Source organism: Polyodon spathula, chromosome 7, assembly GCF_017654505.1.
Source record: "Polyodon spathula isolate WHYD16114869_AA chromosome 7, ASM1765450v1, whole genome shotgun sequence".
In the NCBI taxonomy this organism is placed as follows: domain Eukaryota; kingdom Metazoa; phylum Chordata; class Actinopteri; order Acipenseriformes; family Polyodontidae; genus Polyodon; species Polyodon spathula.
In genome coordinates, this window is record NC_054540.1 from 35,643,532 (window position 1) to 35,665,841 (window position 22,310).

Genomic DNA, 22,310 nt, shown 5'->3' on the forward strand with positions numbered 1-22,310 from the left:
GGTATGGCCCCCACCGAGCACTGATCTCAACATCATCGAGTCTGTTTGGGATTACATGAATAGAGAGAAAAAACTGAGGCTACCTAAATCCACAGAAGAACTGTGGTTAGTTCTCCAAGATGTTTGGGCCAACCTACCTGCTGAATTCCTTCAAAAACTGTGTGCAAGTGTACCTAGAAGAATTGATGCTGTTTTGAAGGCAAAGGGTGGTGACACCAAATATTGATTTGATGTAGATTTTTCTTCTGTACACTCACTTTGCATTTTGTTAATTGATAAATATAAACTATTAACATGTCTATTTTTAAAAGCATTCTTACTTTACAGCATTTTTTTCACACCTGCCTAAAACTTTTGCACAGTACTGTATTCAATAATTATCCAAAATCTTCATGCACACATAGTGCCTATAGAGTCTACACCCCCTTGAACTTATGTCACATTTTGTTGTGTCAGTGCCTCAGTTTCATGCATTTAAATGAGGATTTTTTTCCACATATCTACACATTATACTCCACACTGTTAAGGGGAAAAAAGGTTTTATTGAGAAAAAAAACATATTAAAAATACAAAACTGAAAGCTCAAAATTGGATAAGTCTCCACCCCCCTGAGTTAATACTTGGTGGAAGCACCTTTGTCTGTTGGAATAGGTCTCTACCAACTTTGCACACCTAGATTTGACAATAATTGACCATTCTTTACAAAACTATTCAATCTCTGTCAAGTTCCTTGGGGCACGTTGATAGACAGCAATCTAAGTCATGCCACAAATTTTTGATTGGATTTAGGTCAGGTTTTCCTCAAGGACTTCTCTGTACTTTGCTCCATTCATTTGCCCTTCTATCCTGACAAGTGCCCCAGTCCTTGCTGATGAGAAACATCCCCATAACATGATGCTGCCACGAACATGCTTCACACTAGGGATGGTGTTCTTTGGGTGATTCGCTGTGTTGGGTTTGCACCAAACAACGCTTTGCATTTAGGCCAAAATTTCCATTTTAGTTTTGTCAGACCACAAAACTTTTTGCCACATGGCTACAGATTCTCCTGAGGTTTTTTTGCATACTTCAACGGATTCAAAGTGGGGTTTCTTGAGTAATGGCTTGCTTCTTGCCACCCTACCATACAGACCAGATTTGTGGAGTGCTTGGGCTATTGTTGTCACATGCACACTTTGTCCAGTCTTGGCCATAAAAGCCTGTAGCTTTTGCAAAGTTGCCATTGGCCCCTTGGTAGTCTCTGATCAGTCTCCTTGCTCGGTCATCCAGTTTGGAGGAACAGCCTAATGTAGGCAGGGTCTTGGTGATGCCATACACTTTCCACTTCTTAATAATTGTCTTGACCATACTCCAAGGGATATTCAAGGCCTTTGATATATTTTTTATACCCATCCCCTGATCTGTGCCTTTCAACAACTTTGTCCCAGAGTTGTTTTGAAAGCGCCTTGGTTTTCATGGTTGTGTCTTTGCTTTGAAATGCACTACCCAGCAGAGGGAACCTACAGGAACTCCTGAATTTATCCTGAAATCATGTGAATCACTACAATTTAACACAGGTGCAGGCCACTTAACTTGGTGTGTGATTTTGAAGGTGATTGGTTACACCTGAGCTAATTTAGGATTGCTATTACAAGGGGGGTGGACACTTATCCACCGAGCTATTTCAGTTGTTATTAATTTTCTACACAAATATTCCAGAATATTTTTTTACATGGAAATTGTGGGGTAGGATAAATTTTATTGTAGGTAATTTTTTTTTTTCCTTCAATGCATTTTAATTCCAGTCTATAAGGTAACAAAAGGTGAAAATTTTGATAGGAGGTGTAGACTTTCTATAGTCACTGTACATGTACTCTGGTCTCATCCACATTCAAGTTATAAAAAAGAACCACGCTCAAATGGAGTGCTTCTCGCTGCTTTTTTCATTTGTAAAAAATCTCCATAAATTAAAACATTTAAATGTGTTTAATCCTAAAGTTAAAATCTTAAAATAATCTAACATCTCCTTTCTTGAAGTGTGTATATTTCACCACAACTGGAGTCTACAGTTCCCCATTTAGTGTTAAATTAACAAGCGGAATAATAGTTTCAAAGTCACTCACATGTATTAAAAGACTGCAATGTACTGGTAACTGTGTCTCTACTATTGAAGCAAATGTTTAAAATGTTCAGTTTTTACCTGTACATTTAGAGCTAACTCTGTATCATGTGTTTGTGTGTGTGTACTGTGCGTTGCTGCAAAAACATGATTGTCAAACGTAAATTGTAATGTGGTTTTACTGCGTCGCGCTACAGCTAGTTATTGTTGAAACAATGCTCTCACTGCTTGTGCTGTTGACGAAGTTATTTATTTGAAGATATTTATTTACTTTTGTGTTCCGGGGTTTCAAATAATTTACTAGGAATAAGGAACACTTGAATCTGAGCACTACTTCTGCGCAAGGTTTGTGTGTTGAAAAAAATACTCCATTAATATTGATTCTGCACCTGATGGGATGGGATGGGGCTCAAATTAGAAAAAAAAACACAAACATTGAAATATTACTTCTTGAGACTGGATCTACTACGAAGCAAGAGCAAAGGTTAATTTTCATAGAGAAATAAAAAGCCTTATAAACCTAGAAAGAAATAAGCGCTCTAAGTTGTGTTTCATATCATTACAATGCCTCTTAGAAAATGTGCCTTTATAGTGAAATTTACAAAGCACCATTATTTCTTAAAGGAGAAAAACACAATTTAAAGATGTTTAATGTAAAAGAAATAGCTAATATTGAAACCTGAACTTTTTCTCTAAATGTACTAACAACAATTTGGAGCAAAATGTTTTGAGAGTTTCAACCACAATCCACAGTGAGCCCCAATATTTTGTGTTCCTATTACAGTTCAGGTAATGCTGCATTTACAATTGAAGTGTCCGGCTTTAACATTGCAGTGTACTCTCAGCCTCTGTCCCATTTTCAGTAGTTTTTAATTAATGCTCTTGGGATGGGAGGTGTGAATACACCTTCCATCCTTGTGCAATGATAAATGAGATGCCTTACTTCACTGCAAAAGAAAAATCCATCTTTGTAGAGTATTTGTCAAAAACGGTTCTGTGCGTGACAGTGCAGTAATTTAAAATACACACATTTATAGAGCATGGATAGATAATTTTTCATACATTTAGTTTCTTATAGAAATATCCTAAGATAGTTTGTTTAATACTGTGTTTCCACATTCTTTCTTGGCGGCCCCAGCACGCTTTGTGCACATTTCTACATGCCCCATTTGGTAATCACTGACCTCCAGTGTGGGGCAGAGTGGGCCATGGCTTGAACTGGGTAGCATCTGGCCATTCTGGGCATTCAGTTTTAAAATTGTAAAGCCAACTGACGGTTATATTACAAGGTGTGTTTTAAAGGATTGAGAAAAAGCTTTACTCTCATGCATTTCACTTCAACAATGAGCACTTTATCTATTCATTTATTGTACTGTACAAATGTTTTGTTAAATGTGGATGCGCTCAGTGAGGCAAACATGATTTGAAAAAGTTTGAATTGGAATGTAAGTACATTTTTGAAACTTATTCACAGATATGTTGCATTTGTGACCGATGACTTCTGCATTAAACCTTGCCCAAGTGCAAAATATATAAGAATAGAAGATTATTAAACCATGCTGGGCCAGAGACGCAACAAACAGTTCCCCAGCTGAAGCAAACCTGCACTACACATAAAGGAAACACTACACTTAAAAAGTACGAGGGCTGACGAGGCTTTGAAAAGACTCAGTACACACATGCTGGCATTGTCAAGAAAAACCCAGTCCTACCTTTATAAAAGTTGACCATGGTAATTTTGCAATTTTCTTATGCTTTCCCCATGGTTTTACTATGCATTTGCCAGTTTAATGTGGTTTGCCATGTTTTTTTTGTTTTTTTTTAATATGCTTTACCATACCCCTCTGAGCTTACCTGTGCTTTAACATGGTATACTATTATAAGGGCACCATTATGTAATTTGTATTCTATAGTGCACACTGTATATAAAGTATGAGATTGACCTGTCTTGGGCTAAATCCTTTGTGTAACGAGCACCTATTGTATACAGTACTACCCTATAGTATGCTTGTAACAGGGGAGACATGGACTGTCCGTTTGACGTATGTACGATACTGCATGAAGACGGCAGAATGCTCTGTGTTTCTTCAGATCTGCCCCTTTAGACCAGACCAAGCCTGCGGAAGCGTGGCTAGTCCTGACTCTGGACGAAACTGAAAAGGAAAAGGAAAACAAAACTACTGCGAGAAGACACAAAAGAGATAGAGAGAGAGAACAGGGAATCCTTGGGCAGACCCCGATAGTGTGCCAGGTAGCTGAGGAAGCAGCAGAGTAGGACAGAGACCTGAGTTGTGCGGGCAGCGACGGCTGGGATGACGCTGCCGAGTGCAGCACCTATTATTTGTAGTTTGTTTACTATGTTTTATTTTCATTTTTTCTTTCACCTTTGGTTTTGATTATTCTTTTGAGCACCTGCGAGTGCATCTAGACCTGTACTGTTTACCGCTCGTGGTATTCCTGTGGTCCTGTTTACCATAGTTGGTAAGCAGGCCATTGACAGCAGCCACCTCTGTTTGCTAAACATAAAATAGGCAACAAAGGAAACTGAATAAAACCAGGTACCTGTGTGGTGTTCCAACTACACTTCTGTCTCTGTGTCAGTGAATTCACCACCCTTCCATAAGTGGTTTTAGAGGTGGGATTCACTGGCATTGCCTATACAAAGCAGTGCACACACAATAGGAGCAGAGATCGATGCCACCCAGTTCGCGGCTATGATGGACCTCCTGCACCAGACCCTCACTGCTGCGGTGCAGGGGGCTGCTAGACCGACAGGTCCAGATCCCAGGTTACAGAGGCCAATGAAAATGACAGCCGAGGATCGCCCTGAAGCCTACCTGGAGGTGTTCGAGGCATGGCGATCTCGGCCGGGTGGGACCAGGCACAGTGGGCTAACTACCTCCTACCTCAGCTAATGGGGGAGGCGCAAACGGCGGCAAGGACACTGTCCCTGGAACGCATGTTGGATTACCCCACACTGAAAGCAGCCATCCTTAATCATGTGGGTGCCATGCAGGAGGGTTATCTGCTAAAGTTCTGGGAGGCATGCTTCACGGCGGAGGAGCATCCTAGAACCATCGCCCATCGCTTGGATGATTACACCATGGGCTGGCTGAACCCGGACACGACCACCAAGGCCAGGTTGGTGGAGCAGTTCCTGGAGTGCTTGGCCCTGGGACCTCAGCTATGGGTGCAACGGCAGGCACCTGCCACTCTGGACCGGGTGGTCAACCTGGCGGAGCAGTATTAGGCAGCGGAGCCAACGCCAGCGAGACTGCCTGGAAAGAGTGCGGCTACCGGATCACCCCCTATACTGGCCCCAGAGAGGGCGAAGGAACTGGGTGGAAGGGTTAGTCAGGTATTTGGACGGGGGGTGTCAGTGGGAGCTCCTGGACCGGGAACCGGGGAAGGGGGGGGTTACCCACGGGCTGCTCAGGTGTCAGACCGGGGTCTTGTGCGGCCACCTTACCGTCGAGCCTCTTTGATGGCTCCAGATTTTCTATCTCCTGTTGAAGGTCTGGGGTGCCCACCAAGGTGTTGGATGTGCAGTGAGGTGGACCACATTGCTCGGGATTGTCCCGTGATGGATTGATGGATTGCTGACCAGGTAAGCATGTTCAATTACCTCAGTCACTTCAGCAGACGGGTTTTGTTATTCCTGTATCCGTGGATGGTACAAAAACCCAGGCTCTCTTGGACTCAGGGTGTGGTCAGTCCCTAGTACAGGGGAGCCTAATCTCACCAGGGCATAAGCAAATATTGGGATGGGTGCATATTAAATGTATTCATGGGGATGTTTGCTCTTACCCTACAGTTAACATAACTATAAGAATTGGCCAGCAGGTGCAGGTGGGGTTGTGTCCTCAATTGCCAGTCCCGGTAGTTCTAGGACGGGACTGCAGGCAGTTTCAAGATTGGTTAGCTGCCCTGACGGCCCCGTCCTCCCTATTGGATAAGAAAGAGGAAGTGATTGGAGATATCTTTCCCTTTCATGACCCGGAGTGATTTCGTCATAAATTTAAACCCTTAAAACTAAACGGGAGTGTTGGGCAGCTAAAAATGAGGGCTGGCAATGGAGGGAGTCCGAGAAGTTTCAGGTGGGGGCGATTGGTTAAGAGTTCGGGGGGGGAGATCGTGGAGCCAGACCCCGGGGTATGTTCTTCTGTCTCAGTTGGAAGCCATGGGGGCTAATTTTTTAGCTCGCTCCCTTGACTTCCGACTTGAGCAAGGACATGACTACATGCTGGGCAGGCTCTTTGACCAAGCCACAATGGTTAATGGTTGGGTGGTCAAGCCTAGACGCGTCACCACATACCCCCACTTTGAAATCACTCAAGATCTCCTATAGCATTGTGGCAGAGCAAAGCTCTGCCTTTAAATTGGCAGGGATGGGGTTAACTTCCCCTGCCTGCCTGGGTTTATTATGTTCAGGTGGCTGGGGTTGATTAGTTGATTAGGTTGATTAACGATCAATCAGCGCCCAGCCACCTGATATAAAAGGAGGCCTCTGCTTCTCATTTGGGGAGAGGGAGCTGAGGAAGCAGGTTGGTTTTTTTTGGTTGCTTGGAAAGTTTGAATCCAGTGAAGGCATTGCCCAGCCTGGAAATTGTTATTTTTGTAAGTTTTGCTTTTTGTCTTTCTTTGTGTTGAAATTGCTTTGTTTTGGCCCTTGTGCCCTTTCATTTTTGTGTTTATTTATAATAAAATAGTTATTTTTTTGAACTGCAGTCTGTCTCTGGGCCTCTATCCACTCGCCAGCCTGTCACAAGCATGTTGAGAAATTACACAAGACTGGGGAAGTGCGTCACCAGTTGTTCATTCCTCAAACCTTTAAGGAGGATTTGTTGCGATTGGCTCACACTATTCCCCTGTCTGGTCATTTGGGAAGGGATAAGACTAGAACGAGGCTGGTGTCACGGTTCTACTAGGTGGGGCTGGATGGTGACATCAGACTTTTTTGAGAACTTTGTGTTGAGTGTCAGGACAGTCATAGAGCCGTCTCACGAGCCCCATTGGTGCCTTTGCCCCTAGTGGAAGCTCCGTTTGAACGTATTGGGATGGATTTGGTTGGGCCGCTGGAGAGGAGTATGGCGGGATACACGCACCTATTGGTCATTCTGGATTAAGCTACGAGTTATCCCGAGGCCATTCCCCTCTGCTCCGCTTCGGCCAAATCTGTTGCCAATGAGCTCATGAAGGTCTTTTCCTGAATCGGGATCCCCAAAGAAATACTAATCGACCAAGGCACCAACTTTATGGCCTGACTAATCTGCAGAACATGTAATCTTTTGGGGATTAAGACCATTAGGACATTGGTGTTTCATCCTCAAACCAATGGTCTGGTGGAGCGTATTAACAAGACCCTTAAGAACATGTTGCATAGATTTATTGATAGTGATGTATGTTACTGGGACCAGCTGATTCCTCCCTTTCTCTTTGCGATCAGAGAGGTACCCGAGGCTTCCCACCATTTGAGTTGTTGTATGGGCGGAAACCCCGGGGTGTGCTTGTTCTGGTCAGAGAGATGTGGGAGGAACAGCAGGACAATTTGACCAATACCATCTGGTATGTGTTGGACCTGTGCAAATGTCTTGAGTTTGTTGGAAAGTGGGCACATGACAATTTGCAGCAGGCTCAGCACAGATAGGAGACACAGTACAACCGAGGAGCCCGGTTGCACACATTTCAGCCAGGGGATAAGGTGCTTCTGTTATTACCTAGTTCTGAGTTGAAACTTTTGTCTAAGTGGCAAGGACCCTTTGAGGTCACACCCTGGATTGGGAGGGTGGACTATGAGATCTGCCCAGCCAGAGCGACTGAGAGAAAAGCATGTTTATCATGTTGACTTCTTAAAGCCCTGGTTGCAACAGGAAGCGTGTGCAGGCAGATGACATCACAGACCAGGGCCAAGATCTTTCTGTGTTGGCGAAAACAGGGTCGGTACACATTGCAGACAATCTAACACCAATACAGAAATGTCAGACTCGGGCGCTGCTGATGGAATTTCCTGATGTGTTTTCTCCTGTCCCGGGGCAGACTCGAATATTCCATAATTACATTGACATTGAGCCGGGGGCACCAGTTCGCCAGAGGCCATACCTTATACCTGAATGTAAAAGACAGGTAATAAAAACAGAAATTGATGAGATGCTAAGACTGGGGGTAATAGAAGAGACCCAGAGTGACTGGAACAGTCCTATTGTCTTAATGGATAAGCCAGATGGGTTGACTCAGTTTTGCAATGACTTCAGGCGAGTTAATGAAAAATCGAAGTTTGATGCTTATACTATGCTCCGGATATATGAATTGCTAGAGCGTCTGGGCACGGTTCATTTTATGACAACACTGGATTTAACGAAGGGGCACTGGCAGATACCCCTGACCCCGGAATCCAGAGAGAGGACGACGTTTTCGACTCCCTTCAGATTATGGCAGATTATCAGGACCATGCCTTTTGGGTTACACGGAGCACCAGCCACGTTCCAGCGGATGATGGTTTGCATTTTACGGCCCCATCAGCAGTACGCCGCTGGTTACATAGATTACATGTTTATCAACAGTGAGGATTGGCCAAGTCATCTGTATAAGGTAGCGGTGATGCTGCATTCCTTACGAGAGGCTGGGCTCACTGCTAACCCAAAGAAATGTGCCGCTGGGAAGAGTGAGTTGGAGTATTTGGGGTATCGAGTAGGAAGCGGCCAGATCAGACTGCTGATTGCTAAGGTGAAAGTCTTGGCTGACTGGCCAGTCCCTATGACCAAAACCCAGGTGCGCTCTTTCTTGGGACTACCGGGCTATTATAGGAAGTTCATCCCGAACTTCACCATACTCGCTATGCCTTTAATAGACCTCACCCGGAAGGCTGCCCCAAATAGTATTCAGTGGACGGAGTTGTGTCAGAGGGCCTTTCATGCTTTGAAGCGGAGACTGTGTAGTAAGCCAGTGCTGTGCAGCCTGGATTTCAGCAGGCAGTTTACCCTGCAGATAGATGCATCAGAGACAGGTCTCGAGGCAAGGTTGTCTCAGGAGGTGCGGGGAAGCGAGCACCCGGTCCTGTATATCAGCAGGAAGCTCTTTCCCCGTGAAAAGAACTACAGTACCATCGAGGAGGAGTGTCTCGTGGTAAAATAGGTGGTCGAGTCATTCTGGTACTACCTCCTGAAGCAACACTTCACCCTGGTGACAGATCATGTGCCATTAGCATGGCTTCACCAGATGAAAAATAATAATGCCAGAATCACCCGGCGGTACTTTGCCCAGCAGCCCTATGCCTTCAGGGTTGTCCACTGAGCAGGAAAGCTGCATCAAAATGCTGATTTTTTTTCTCTCAGGAAGGCATGGGAGTGTAGGTTTCCGAATGGACCGGTGGTGGCATTCTAAGGGGGAGGATGCGTAACATGGGAGACCTGGACTGGCCGTCTCACCTATGTACAATACTGCAGGAAGACAGCAGCAGCCCCGGGGCAGTGACACAGAGAGGTGGGGAAGAGGGTGTGTGGGCTTTACCTCTCTCCGAGTGGCTGGGAGGCGGGCCTTAGGAGGTTGCTGGGCTATAAATGAATGCTCTGTTGTTTCCTCAGATCTGCACCTTTAGACCAGACCGAGCCTGCGGAAGCACGACTAGTCCTGACTGTGGATGAAACTGAAAAGGAAAACAAAACGATTGTGAGAAGATGCAAGAGAGAGAGAGAGAACGGGGGATTCTTGGGCTGACCCCAATGGTAGCTGAGGAAGTAGCAGAGTAGGACAGAGACCTGAGTTGTGCGGGCAGCGACAGCTGGGGTGACGCTGCCGAGTGCAGCACCTTTTATTTGTAGTTTGTTTACTATGTTTTATTTTCATTTTTTCTTTTGCCTTTTGTTTTGATTATTCTTTTGAGCACCTGCGAGTGCACCTGGACCTGTACTGTTTACCGCTTGTGGTATTTCTGTGGTCCTGTTTACAATAGTTGGTAAGCAGGCCATGGACAACAGCGCCCTCTGCAGGCTAGACATAAAATAGGCAATGAAGGAAACTGAATAAAACCGGACACCTGTGTGGTGTTCCAATTACGAAATGTCATCACCATAGATGACAATTAAAGTTATTGAACTTGGACAGACAGAAAGTGCCAGAAAAACTGCTGAAAAATTCGACATTGGAAAGATGGAGATACAGAACATTTTGAAATGGAAAGAACCAATAAGAGAGAATGAAAACAATGTGCACGCCGATTGAAAAAGACTTATAAGAGCAACCGGCAATGAATAAATCAATGCCTCATGCTGGCATTGGTTTCAGGATGCAAAGAATTGACACATACCTGTATCAGGGCCTTTTATTTAGTCACAGGCATTGACATTTGCAAAGGATTAAAAGTATAGCGTATAAAAGATAGCCCTCTTTTAAGAGACCACCTATGTTAAGAGGGCCACTATTTGACCTCGTGGGACTCCCTGCTCATCATTCGCCTGGCTCAGAGCTGGCTGGGGATTCCAGTTGGTTGAGTTTCTCTGACTGGGTGAAAGGGAGACCTTGCCTCACTGTTCCTGAGTGACAGTCGATCGCAGGACAATAAATCAGTGGAGCTGCGGTCCGGAACAGAAGCAGAGAACTTGGGAAATGAATAATACCAGGTGCTTCAACAAGCTCAACTAGAGAACAGTAACAGTAACAGTAACAATACGATAAAAAAGAAATCCTACCTTGAAATGCTAATTTCTATTTGAATAAAAAAGCATCCTGTCTGTTGAGATTAATGATTGTTAATAATGCCCTTTTGTGGATGTTGCAATGCTTTTTATTTATTATATTTTTTATTTTCTCCACAGTGCGGATTTGAACCGCTGACCCTTAGCACTAAAAGCAGATGTGCTACAGTTTTGCTATTCATTACAATGTCCTGTATGCATAATTTAGATATACTGTACATGTATGCGCCAACAAGTATTGGGACAAAGTATATGCACAGCAAGAAACTATCTTGGTGTCCCTAAGTAGGTATTAATCATCCTCTCTTCAAAAGATTTTAATGAACAAACTGTCCCACAAAAGCACTATCCTGTATCCCAGATATTGAACGTGCCACCAGTCTTGGCAGTCAAAATTGCAGACACCTATTATTGAGGTAAAATGAGGCACTGCCCAGACGTTCTGCATTGGAAGTATATTAGTGATTTTTCGGGGGTACCAATCAATTTACAGGATGAGTAGTTGGAAGTTAGTATTAACAAGAATGGGTCCTGGTTCAATAATCACTTTCTCTGGTGCTTTAATTTAAGGGTGTCTTGGTAATCTTTTAATGTTACCTGTTTGTATGTTCTGCACTGCACTGAATCCAGTGTGCACATTCAGAACTATTGAACAGAATATCTTTGATTATTGTTTAGAAGACAAAGTGGGAAAACTATTAGCACTGAAAAGAGTAACTATAAACATGCATTTATTAAAAACAAAACCAAAACAAGTCTTGTATGGAAAAAGAAGGACCATACAAATCAGATTTAAACTGGCTTTTTAAGATTTTTTTTTAGCTAAATTACTGTCAGTTGAGGAGTGTTATCAATCTGCCCAATCTGTACAGAAAAGCATGTTATATAGTAACGTGACAGTTGAGTCGAATAGTTAAAAATGGTCTGCTAGGTCAATTAGTTGCCATTTAGAAAACAAAAATTCTACCCTGTTTTACATCACGTTTGATAACACCTGGTGCTCTGTTTCGTAATGCTTTGCTGTTTCTGCACTATATTTTAAAACTGTTTGGAATTTTTGGTATTTATTAATGCTCTAAAATGTATATGTTACTGCACTTCCATCCACCCTAAACCGCACGCTTCACAAACACTTCACAATTCAGCACAGAAACAGTTTTGCTCCATCTCTCAAAAACAAAGACTTTGTTACCTGTATACCGGCATCTCCCCACATATGATCGTGACTAAGGCTATTGGGCCACTAATATCTGATTGGACAGACCGAGATCTGTCTCCAGAAATCACAATAATCCTCTGTGATTTAACCCCCCTTTCCCTCTCTAACCATCACCACCACCTCACTAAACCTGCTGCTGGTGAGAGATTTAATCACTCTGGATTATTCTCTAACTGTGTGACAGTGAAGACAGTCCTCCCGGCTCAAATGGGACCCTGCTGTTCCATCTCAGGGCACATTCAGATATGTCGGACAGGGGACCCTTTTATCTCCAACTGAAGTTCAAGAGCCACCTTTCTAGAGAGCTCAGTGGGTCTGGCAGGAACCCTAGAAGCTGATTTTTTTTTTTTATTATTATTATCAAAGGCTTGAATCAAAGGCTTGTGAACGCCTGTGGGATTCACAGAGGCAGAGGAAAGAGTCTCAGAAAAGGGCGGAGGATGAGAACGGAGAGGCCGAAGAGGAAGAAAAACAAGGCAGCCGGAGAGCATGTGCGTGTTTCAGCTGTGTCAACGCTCCTGTCAGTCTGGAACATCCCCTGATTCTGTCTCCGAATGAACTAGGGAGCAAGAACAAGTAGAAGAAGAAGCCACTATGTGAGAGCTCCCCCTCTCCACCACAGACTCCATCTCCTACTGTGTGTGTAGATTTATCTCCTGATAACTAGAAACGTGTGGAGGGTTTTTATATACTTTTTTCCTGACAGAACTAGAGGAATGCTGCTGTGCTGCTGTGGGAGGCTGGATGCAGCTGTAAGGCTGTGGATCACTGTGTGGATTATCAGCCCCAGCCGTCTCTTCTACTCTGCACACGCACAGACTAGGATCCCCACAGAAACGTAAGCACAGTCCTTGTTTTTGTGACCTTATTTATTTTTGTGTGTTTGCTAGTTTGTTTATTATATTTCAGTGTACTTCTGCATAATGGTAACTCTTTAGAGTGGGTTGCAGTTGATTAAGTGGGGAAACAAAGCTGTTCGTTCTTATCAGTATTTGTGTAGTTTATCAGGAATTGATGATTACTAAAATTAGTATTTTTTTATTTTTTATTTATGAGTTTAAACTTCATGCACAGCGTCCTACATTTCAGTTCCTGACAAAATGTTGCTTACAGTCTTCTTCTGAACTTCCCTGACAAAATTATTATTATTATTATTATTATTATTATTATTATTATTATTAATAATAATAATAATAATAATAATAATAATAATATGTTTCCTGTCCACCTAGATTGTGGATTTTAAGTAGATTAATGGTAACAATGCTGGGTTGCAGTAAGGAAGGTGAGATCTTGAGATGCTCAGCGCTGGGCTGCAGTTTGGAAGGTAGCAGGTTTGTGTATCTCTGTGGTTAGTGAAACCTGGGCTGCAGTGTGGAAGGTAGCAGGTTTGTGTAGCTCTGTGGTTAGTGAAAGCTGGGCTACAGTGTGGAAGGTAGTGGGTTTGTGTAGCTCTGTGGTTAGGGTGCTGGGCTGCAGTGTGGAAGGTAGTGGGTTTGTGTAGCTCTGTGGTTAGTGAAAGCTGGGCTGCAGTGTGGAAGGTAGTGGGTTTGTGTAGCTCTGTGGTTAGTGAAAGCTGGGCTGCAGTGTGGAAGGTAGTGGGTTTGTGTAGCTCTGTGGTTAGTGAAAGCTGGGCTGCAGTGTGGAAGGTAGCAGGTTTGTGTAGCTCTGTGGTTAGTTAAAGCTGGGCTGCAGTGTGGAAGGTAGTGGGTTTGTGTAGCTCTGTGGTTAGTGAAAGCTGGGCTGCAGTGTGGAAGGTAGCGGGTTTGTGTAGCTCTGTGGTTAGTGAAAGCTGGGCTGCAGTGTGGAAGGTAGTGGGTTTGTGTAGCTCTGTGGTTAGTGAAAGCTGGGCTGCAGTGTGGAAGGTAGTGGGTTTGTGTAGCTCTGTGGTTAGTGAAAGCTGGGCTGCAGTGTGTAAGGTAGCAGGTTTGTGTAGCTCTGTGGTTAGTTAAAGCTGGGCTGCAGTGTGGAAGGTAGTGGGTTTGAGTAGCTCAGTGGTTAGAGTGCTGGGCTGCAGTGTGGAAGGTAGTGGGTTTGTGTAGCTCTGTGGTTAAAGAAAGCTGGGCTGCAGTGTGTAAGGTAAGGTTTGTGTAGTGTGGTTTGAGCTGGGCTGCAGTGTGGAAGGTAGTGGGTTTGTGTAGCTCTGTGGTTAGGAAAGCTGGGCTGCAGTGTGGAAGGTAGTGGGTTTGTGTAGCTCTGTGGTTAGTGAAAGCTGGGCTGCAGTGTGGAAGGTAGCAGGTTTGTGTAGCTCTGTGGTTAGTTAAAGCTGGGCTGCAGTGTGGAAGGTAGTGGGTTTGTGTAGCTCTGTGGTTAGTGAAAGCTGGGCTGCAGTGTGGAAGGTAGCAGGTTTGTGTAGCTCTGTGGTTAGTTAAAGCTGGGCTGCAGTGTGGAAGGTAGTGGGTTTGAGTAGCTCAGTGGTTAGAGTGCTGGGCTGCAGTGTGGAAGGTAGTGGGTTTGAGTAGCTCTGTGGTTAGTGGTGCTGGGCTGCAGTGTGGAGGTAGTGGGTTTGTGTAGCTCTGTGGTTAAAGAAAGCTGGGCTGCAGTGTGGAAGGTAGTGGGTTTGTGTAGCTCTGTGGTTAGTGAAAGCTGGGCTGCAGTGTGGAAGGTAGTGGGTTTGTGTAGCTCTGTGGTTAGTGAAAGCTGGGCTGCAGTGTGGAAGGTAGCGGGTTTGTGTAGCTCTGTGGTTAGTGAAAGCTGGGCTGCAGTGTGGAAGGTAGTGGATTTGTATAGCTCTGTGGTTAGTGAAAGTTGGGCTGCAGTGTGGAAGGTAGTGGGTTTGAGTAACTCAGTAGTTATGGTTCTGGACTGCAGTGTGGAAGGAAGTGGGTTTGTGTAACTGTAGTTAGAGGGAGTCAGTTTGCAGTGTGGAAGGTAACTGGTTGGTGTAGTACCAAAAGGTACTTCTGAAAAGACTCCCTGAGGCTGACTGTTTTCTGTTGTGAATATGCTTCCCTACCTTACTTTTGAAAATCAGCCGTTATGTGTCATTATAGGATAATTTTTTGCTTGGAATGGGAGCAGAAATCGTAAACAGTAGATAATAGTGGAGAAAACACACAATAGGTTATTAAGTAGTTACAAAGTTAAATATCATGAAATAAAAGATTATATAAATCAGTGGTCCCAACGCTGGCTCTCAAAATTAATTCCAGTCCAGATCTTTATTCCAACCAAATTTGTTCATTGAACCAGCTAAGGACCAATGAACTCATTCAGGACTTGATTGGAACAAAGACCTGGACTGGAATAAATCTTGAGGGCCAGAGTTAGAAAGCACTGATGTGAAGTATTCTGGAGCCATTCAGTTTATAATCACATAATACAGCCGCAGTCAAACCCCATATTTAAAATCACATACAAAACAGTTACATCAGTGTAACATTATGTAATAATGTCAAAGAGTGGAGTCAGAGGCCATTACATTGGCCATTATGTATGAATTTACCAATAATTTATTTGTTAGTTTTTTTTTTTTTTTTTTTTTGTTTTATATCTAATATTTACTTGCACTCCAATAGAGTCTTCAAAAAATATCCTAAATGTTTAACTGTTTGCATTTTATGATTTAAACATGTAGCATTTCTATTTATTTCTTTATTCATTAATTTCATTATTTATTTAACAAATGCCTTATTTAACATTGAGGTTCTCAAGAGCAGACCAAACTAGCAATATTTTTTCATAATAGTTTGAATAACATAATTATTGGTTGAAAAGCGCTTTAACGGAATATAAATTTCAAATCTGGTGCTTGGAGAGGCAAACAGTGTTGCATTTATGGTCGATGACTTTACATGTTATGAATCACACACTACGGGCAGCGTCCAGTGTGTTGAAATAGAGGACTCCAGAGTCCAGTACACCACATCGGGCTGGGTGCTGAAGCGGGCATGTGGAAACACAGCCCTCCAGACTCCCCAGCGTTACATCTGATTGTCATACTGCTGAGCTATTCCTTGTAACAAAAAATAAGTCAGTTCAGTTACACTCACCCTTTTGGACACTGTGCATAACTGCAGCTCACTTTTAAGCATGGAATTATTAATTTAGAAATGTCAGAAATGATGCTACAAAGGATTTATCTTTCCTTATATACAGATGTCCACTGCCTCATTGTAGAATGGCCACCAAGAGACAGAATTAATCCTATCCCTGCCAACCTTACATTCCAACACACTATTTACACTAGCAGGGCTATTGTCCTGCCACAGTGACATTAACGATAATTTGTTTAATGTGAAAATGTATTGTCAATAATCTTATTATCTGCAATAATCGCGCTTCTGACAGCCATCAGAAAGGAACAGTGCCACTGTTACCCAGATGTTCTTCCCTTCCTGAAGACCAGTGGTTCTCAACCCTGGTCCTGGGGGAACACTGATGTTGGTTTTTTTCAAACCAAGCATTTAATTACATAATTGAACCCTTAATTGAACTAATCATTTGCCTAGTCTGAGTTTTTAAATAATTTTAAACAGATGGAGATTTCACTTTAGGTATAAAATTGTATAATGAATTTTCTTAAACTTTTTATAAGCTACTCTATTTAAAAAGTGCTTGGTTGGAACAAAAACCAGCAGGGCAGTGTTCCCCCAGGACCAGGGTTGAGAACCACTGCTGTAGACAATGGATTTGACCATAATAGATGTTTATTTAAATAAGGCAGCAAATGAAAAGCAGACAAAAAGAATGACCACAGTAATTAATGAAAAAGTCACCATTCATGGGAGTTAAAAGATTACAGTGGACTCTGCATAATTTTCATGGGCTCGGGACCAGTGTGATGCTACATAACCGGAGTATGCACATAACAGGAGTAAGAGAATGCAGCGACAATAGGTCTATACGTACGTGTACATGTACATGTATATATGATATATATGTATTTAATCAGATTCCTAACAATTGTCCATTTATTCTTTATTTTATTGCACGTAACTTAATCCAACTTCAAAACAATAAACAAACTTGAAATATGGTACAGTATAACACCTATAAAACATTCAAACATCACTTCTCCGTGGCAACGCATGAATAGTAAAATGATAATAATAATAATAATAATAATAATAATAATAATAATAATAATAATAATAATAATAATAATGAAGTACTATAGCCGGCATGAAGTTCATATTAAGCATTAAATTTAAAGAACTGTACGCCTACAACTTGGAAAAAACTCCACCGATTAAGCTGACAAAAAGTGATTGCAAACTAGACTTGGCTAGCCTATATATACTGGGAAAAAAATATCACAAGACTGAAAACTATTTGCCTTCATGAAGGCTTGTATACAGTAGAATATTTTTTATTTAAAGTAACTTAAGATAGCCTACTGTGTACACCTTCAGAAAAAAGAAAAACACACCAATGAAATCAGGATACGTTGCAATGCTAACGTAAGCTCAGTGCACACACGGCTGTATTCTCTGGCAACGCAGGAAATGAAAAAAAGATGTGTACAGTACCTTACCATAGATACTGTGACTACAACATAGGAAAAAAGACGTTATTTTCGTATTTTTCCCCCCTTCTAAACCATTGCAAATACGTACGAGAATAACAACAGCACGTTGACAGAACATTTGGACCTGCATTATGCGATTAGCAGAAATAAAATGGATTGTACAACTGACTTTGGGACCACACAGCTTCATGCAATTAAGCAAATTCTGCATTTGGACGATATGCATTTAACTGAATCATATAATCGTAGAAAACAATGCATTAAAAAACGGGACCAGTTGCATGCTATGCAATTAAACAATTTGTGCAATTATCCAGTATGCAAATAAGAGGAGTCGACTGTACTACTTTTTTGTTTTTAGGTGATAATTTCATTATCGTCCAGTCCTAGTTCCAAGTGGGTTTGGACTTAGGGTTATTTAGGAAACCGTAGACTAGGCTACACCTGGCAGGATGGACTTGCACGAGGTATTCAGTCAGGGACTCACAAAGAAAGGGGTGGAGTTATGATGCACAGTTTGTATCACGGCTGAAGAAGGAACACCATTGAGACTGTCTACATCAGGGGTCTCCAACCCTGGTTCTAGATAGCCCCAATCCTCAGGTTAAATAGGTGTCTATGACATCAATGGCTAAAGATCTGGAACACCTGTTAATCTTGACTAATTAAGCCAATAGCTGGTGCAAGCTCTCCAGGACCAGGGTTGGAGACCCCTGGTTAGATGATCAGGTCTGTTGAATCACGTGTGACAACATGAATTGAGATTTTATCAATTTTATTAAAAGGGAGATTTTTACACCAGAGAGCAGGAGATTTGTATGAAACTCTTCACTGAAAGATTTAAAAGTGAATATGATGCACAATAATTATAGAGAATCACAGCACAACCGTACACTGCCACAGACTCAATAGGGTCTGCTTATAACACAGTACATTGAGTAAGGGATATTATTAAAACTCTTAAAAGTAAAAACGTAGGCTAAAACAATAGAACCCTTTCCTCAGTCTCTTAACACACAAATGATATTTCCCTCTGTATCCACATTAGCGGCTCCCCTAAATGTTCTGGTTTATAACCCATTATAAGAATATTGCGATTAGTTAAACAATGCTTAGGAAATCGTAGTAATAATAATTTTTTAGGCACTTTTACACTTTGCTTTGCTGCAAAATAAAGTGCATTTCATCCTTTGTTGTGTGCATACATTAATTCCCGAGCCCCGCTGATATCTATAGCCTCTGTGGTCTTTCAATTTAATATCTCTATTTATAATATATGTAGAGTTTCTCATTTTTGGTTTTTTTTTTTTCTGATGAATGTACCTGCATTAAATATGTTTTATGCCGACACTTGTTTTGTATTGTTATTATCTACCTGGATGTTGCACTGTGGTGGGTTTTGCTTTTGGATATGACTAAGGTTTCTGTTTTCTTTATAATTATTTTTAGTCCTAGAGCTTTGCTTGCTTCATGCACCTTTTGTTCTCATTTTTGTAGTTTGTCTTCTGAATCTGCAACTAGTACTGTATCATCTGCATATCTAATATTATTTTTATTTCTTCCAACTATTGTTATCCCCTTGTGGAACAGACAGACAATGATTTAGAGGTGCAAGGGTGTTTATTGAATGAACAATGTCCAGAGCCTGACAGCAAAAAACTCTAAATAATAATGTTGGCGTGATACAGCAGCGTGCATCACTCTGTATTTATAATCCCCGGGTTTGACCCACAACCAAAAGTTCAGTCTTGTACACCGACACGTAACACACAAAAGAGACACAGTTAACAGTGAGTGATATTAGTTCTTGTGGTGCAAAGACAGTTCTCTGTGAACAAAGGGAAAGTGCTGGTGTGCAAGTTTGATGCTGGCTGAATAGTGACAGCTCTGGATCATGTTAGCAGTCTAGAAATAACAAACAAACAGTTTTACTTCGACAGACAAACAAACAACACTCACGTTCTTGTATCACAGTAAATAACACCGGCTCCTTGTAGGTTGTATCTAACCATTTACCAAGGAACAGATTACTTACCCTTATATACCCTTCCCCATGACCCTTAGGTTAACGAGCGCATCTGCTCCTCCAATCCACAGATGCCATGCCGTTTCCTGTCCGGGTACTGCTGGGTACCGCCCCTTTTCTAGATGGCCGACTTCCATCTAACCCAAGGAATAAATTATCATGCTATTTAGTCCAGGATGCTCTGTTCCCTTTACACAGTGCCCTCACAGGTAGGGAGGGAGATCTAACACCAAGAATCATTCGCTCTCTGCCACACCCCTCAACATCTATTATAATACGGTACATAAAATCTTCTCTCCATACTATGCAAACAGGTCTGGAGACAAGACACACCCTTGTCTTACCCCTCTTCTTTTCCAGGGTGTTAGGTTATTTTTTATGTTTACTGCTGCCTGTTGGTTCCAATATAGATTGTTATTAGTCTTAGGTCTTTGCCATCAGTGTCAAGCTCCTTTAACATGTGGATCATATCTGTATGTCGTACTTTATCAAAAGCTTTTTTATAGTCTATGAAACATAGAAATAAATATTTTTTTAACTTCTATAGCTCTTTCTGACAGCATTCTTGTAATGAACATTACATTTCTTGTCTGCTTTCCTTCCACAAAGCCATACTGTTCTTTTGAAACTTCTCTTATTTTACCTCTTACCCTATCCATGATTATTCTTAGAATTGTTTTTGTGACTTGACTCATTAAACTAATTGTTCTATGTTGACTACATTCTACTGTCCCAGGCTTCTTTGGAATGGCTATGAATGTTGACTTGCACATTTCCTCCAGTATATACCCTGCGTTGTATAACTTTCTCAATCCCAAACTCCCCAGTTGCTTCTATCATTTCTATTGTTATGTTGTCATTTCCTGCACTCTTCCCCTTCTTCATTTTCTTCATGGCTTTTTTAACCTCATCAGTTAATAGCTCAGGTCCCTCCATTGGTCCACTGATTTCAGTACCTCTTCACTTAATCCTAAAATGCTTAGGCCCAATCTTTTCATTTCCTGTCTTACATTTTCTAATTTATACTTCATCCTGTCCTTGTTACGCACAGTCACTGTATCACGAACTGGTGCCACCTGCCGCACATGGCTTTCCTTAGGAGCGAGATAACACTAGTGTTCCAGTTTACACTGTCACTGACTAGACTATTTTGGCGACATTCCATGATTATTCTTGGATAATACGCGGTAAGAGCTCCACTCCTTTTCCATGGTGACGGTCAAATGCCTTCTATGCGCCAGACTTGGCCCAAATGTGTCACACATCTTGCTGTCGCAGCTTCTTTGTCATTGGCTCTCTTTAAGTGCTCCTCTGCCAAATCTGCTGCTCCAGTCTCTTACATACTGGGAGTTGGCGTTCTTATCACTATGGGGGAATGTTTTATTCTCCAATAGCTATCCTCACTTGGTTTAGCCCATCAGCTGAGATGGTTGCCCGGGGTGTGGCCGCTGCCGAATGCTGACAGCTTCTTGGAGCCACAAGTGAGTGTTGAAAGTCCAGTGACGACCAAGGATACCAAGCCGTCCTACTGGACCCAGCTGCTTCATACCTCAAGGTGCTACATCTCCTGAGACACCCATACACACAGTATAAAGCAAGTAAATAAATGTGTACATCTAGGCAGTAGAGTATATGGATGTGAAACCTGAACCATAAGCAAGGAGATGCAAAGTAAAATAGAAACAGCGGAGATGTGGTTCTTGCGCAGGATGCTAAGAATTCCCTGGACAGCACAGAAAAGTAACAAAGACGTACTTAACACAGCAAACACCACCAGGAACATCTTGACACAAATAAGAATAACACGGCTTACATTTCCAGGACATAGTATAAGAATGAATGCTAAAATTGAAGGGGAGACAGAGGCAAAAAATATTTGGACTGAATACTCGTGAACCTAGGAGAGAGATGGAAAGCATGTGAACTACTCCAGCTGGCAGCAGACAGGACAAGGTGGTGGAAAATGATCGTCAACATCAAGGACGATGATGGTGATATGATGATGATGATGCCGACTCTATTTTTATTAAAAAGGGAAAGGCACTCCGCATGGAGTGCAGGATGGCCCTACAGCCTGGAAGTCGCCAGTTCGAGTCTAGGCTATTCCACTGCTGACTGTGGACGAGAGCTCCCAAGGGGTGGTGCACAATTGGCTGAGCTTCACCAGGGTGGGGAGGGCTTAGGTCAGCCAGAGTGTCCTCAGCTCATCACACACCAGCAACCCCTGTGAACTGGCCGGGCTGCAAGCTTGCCTGTAAGCTACACAGAGCTGCGTTGTCCTCCAACACTGTATTATTTATTTATTTCCAGTCGCCCTTACCCAAAAAATACATATCAGGAATTACAGTACAATTAAGAGCAAGATACAAAATACAGTGACTTCAGTCCTAATAATACGATTTGATATTGGGGCAGTTCAAGAGCAGATAACAGTGTTGGTAGTTACATCAGGGTTAGATAGGAGCGCAAGTGAAATATAAAATACTACAGATTGGGTTAAGAGCAGGATTAAATACAGTTAAATAGGGAGCAGATAAGTGCAAGTTAAAGTGCATAAAAGGCAGAGTGATATATATTCCAGAAGGGAAGAGTTGAGTTTTCCAGGTGTTGTCTGAAGAGGTAGGTCTTGAGGAGGCACCGGAAGGTGGTCAGGGACGAGGCACTCCTGACAGAAGGAAGGTCGTTCCACCACTACGGGGCGAGGGTGGAGAAGGAGTGGGCTCTAGAGGTAGGGGTGTGTAGAGGAGGTATTGTGGGGTGAGGGTGGAGAAGGAGTGGGCTCTAGAGGTAGGGGTGTGTAGAGGAGG

The 22,310-nt window shown here is 42.5% G+C and overlaps 1 protein-coding gene across 1 annotated transcript in view; it reads left to right on the forward strand.

The window, feature by feature from the left end:
* The first annotated feature begins 8,932 nt into the window (after positions 1–8,932).
* The window catches only part of LOC121317842 (voltage-dependent calcium channel subunit alpha-2/delta-4-like), a 183,773-nt gene continuing 170,395 nt past the window's right edge, over positions 8,933–22,310 (forward strand). Inside the window, exons 1-4 of the mRNA XM_041253943.1 lie at positions 8,933–9,220; positions 9,430–9,443; positions 9,679–9,763; positions 12,414–12,527. Coding sequence (XP_041109877.1) covers positions 8,933–9,220; positions 9,430–9,443; positions 9,679–9,763; positions 12,414–12,527 — 501 coding nt within the window. The remainder of the gene's footprint in view (positions 9,221–9,429; positions 9,444–9,678; positions 9,764–12,413; positions 12,528–22,310) is intronic.